We start from the raw sequence: 2,021 nt of genomic DNA, 5'->3' as shown, positions 1-2,021 counted from the left end.
GGTCTGCCACGGGGCATTGGGAGGTAACACTTGCTGAGTGATTGCATGTTGCACCAGAGCCTGCTGCTGCTGCTGTTGCTGCTGTTGTTGCTGCTGCTGCTGCTGCTGTTGTTTGAGTGCATCTTGCTGCTTCTCTTGATGTTGAACTGTAAACAAAAGTAGAAAAAAAAAAGAAATGAACAACAACAACAACAAAAATAATTATTTTTACTGTAGGCAAAAGGCATGAAACTTTCACAGGGAGGGGGTCAGTTGATTACACTGACCCTTATTGCACCTGATAAAAAGCAAAGTTGACCTTAACAGAATCAGAAGAAATGTTACTAAACATTTTGTCCAACATTGCTAATGAATCAGCTTGCTACCGTAATAGTAATAATAATAATCCTTTCTACTCTAGGCACAAGGCCTGAGATTTGGTGGGGAGGGGGCTAGTCAATTACATTGACCCCAGTGTGTAACTGGTACTTACTTCATTGACCTTGAAAGAATGAAAGGCAAAGTCGGTCTCGGTAGAATTTGAACTCAGTATGTAGTGGCAGACCAAATACTGCTAAGCATTTCGCCTGGCATGCTAACAATTCCGCCAGCTCACTGCCTTAATAATAACAATGATAATTTCAAATTTTTGGCACAAAGCCTGCAATTTCAGTGGAAGGATAAGTTGATGAAATTGACCCCAGTATTCAACTGGTACTTATTTTAAGGAAGATTGAAGCTACAAGAAAACAAAAACAGTTTGGTCAGGAATAGAGAGCAGAGAAGATGGACGGACAGATGGATGGATGGATAAGATATCACCAGTGATTCCCACAGTACAGAATGAATATTATATTCATTTGTACTACAAAAGTCACCAGCGACTCCCATGATGGGCAAAGTGTTAACTTGCAATGGTGCCAGTAACTGAGGTTTTGTAATAATATTAGGTAAACACATCTTAGGACCAGCCATTTATCATTGCTTAATAATCTTGGTATATCTCATCTGAGAGGTCACTGTGAACTGTAGTAAGTAATGATATTAGGTTAAGACCCGTCTTATAATTTATGATCTATCAGTTATCTATTGTTTCATAACCTTGGTATGTCTATTCTGAGATGTCATCATGAACTGTAGTTTAGTAATATTAGGTCAACACCTGTCGTATAATTTATCGGTTATCATAGTTTAATAACCTTGAGACATAATTAACTGATGTTAATAATATTAGGTTGACATGACTTATGATCTGTCGATTATCATAGTGTAATTACCTTGGGTTGTTTACCTTGAGATATGATAATTGATTGCAGTTAGTAACAATATTAGCTTAACACATGTCTTATGATCTATCAGATATTATTATATCACAACCTTGCTATATCTATTCTGAGATGTAACCATGACCTATATAGTTTAGTAATAATATTAGGTCAACACCTGTCTTATAGTTTATTGGTCATCATAGTAAAGTATGATAACCTTAGTGTATCCATTCTGAGAAACACACCTATTATTACTTAACTGGAGATAATAATGCTATCTTTTATCCTTACTTGGTTCAGTCATTGGATTGAGACCATGCTGGAGCACCACCCTGGTGGATTTAGTTGAACAAATTAACCCTGGTATTTATTTTAAGTTTCATACTTAATTTATCAGTTTCTTTTGCCAAACTATTTTATGTGGACACAAACAAACCAACACTGGTTGTCAAGTAGAAATGCAAGCAAAATGACACACACACACACACATGATGGGTTTCTTTCAGTTTCAATTTACGAAATCCACTCACAAGGCTTTGGTCAGCTTGAAGCTCTAGAAGACACTTACCCAAGGTGCATAGCAGTGGCACCAAACCCCGCCTTATTCTTTTATTCTTTTACTAGTTTCAGTCATTTTGGCTGTGGCCATACTGGAGTACCACCTTAAAGGGTTTCAGTTAAAGAAATTGACACCAGGACATATTCTTTGTAAACCTAGTACTTATTCTATTGGTCTCTTTTGCTGAACTGCTAAACATACCAACATTGGTTGTC

At 37.0% G+C, this 2,021-nt stretch overlaps 1 protein-coding gene across 1 annotated transcript in view; it reads right to left on the bottom strand.

The window, feature by feature from the left end:
- Positions 1-2,021, bottom strand: part of LOC128250637 (calcium homeostasis endoplasmic reticulum protein-like) — a gene marked incomplete at its 3' end in the record, with an annotated part of 127,259 nt that continues 125,238 nt past the window's right edge. The window contains exon 4 of the mRNA XM_052976150.1: positions 1-146. Coding sequence (XP_052832110.1) covers positions 1-146 — 146 coding nt within the window. The remainder of the gene's footprint in view (positions 147-2,021) is intronic.

This window comes from Octopus bimaculoides, chromosome 23, assembly GCF_001194135.2.
Source record: "Octopus bimaculoides isolate UCB-OBI-ISO-001 chromosome 23, ASM119413v2, whole genome shotgun sequence".
In the NCBI taxonomy this organism is placed as follows: domain Eukaryota; kingdom Metazoa; phylum Mollusca; class Cephalopoda; order Octopoda; family Octopodidae; genus Octopus; species Octopus bimaculoides.
The sequence above is the reverse complement of the archived record's forward strand: the minus strand, read 5'-3'. Positions and strand labels throughout refer to the sequence as shown.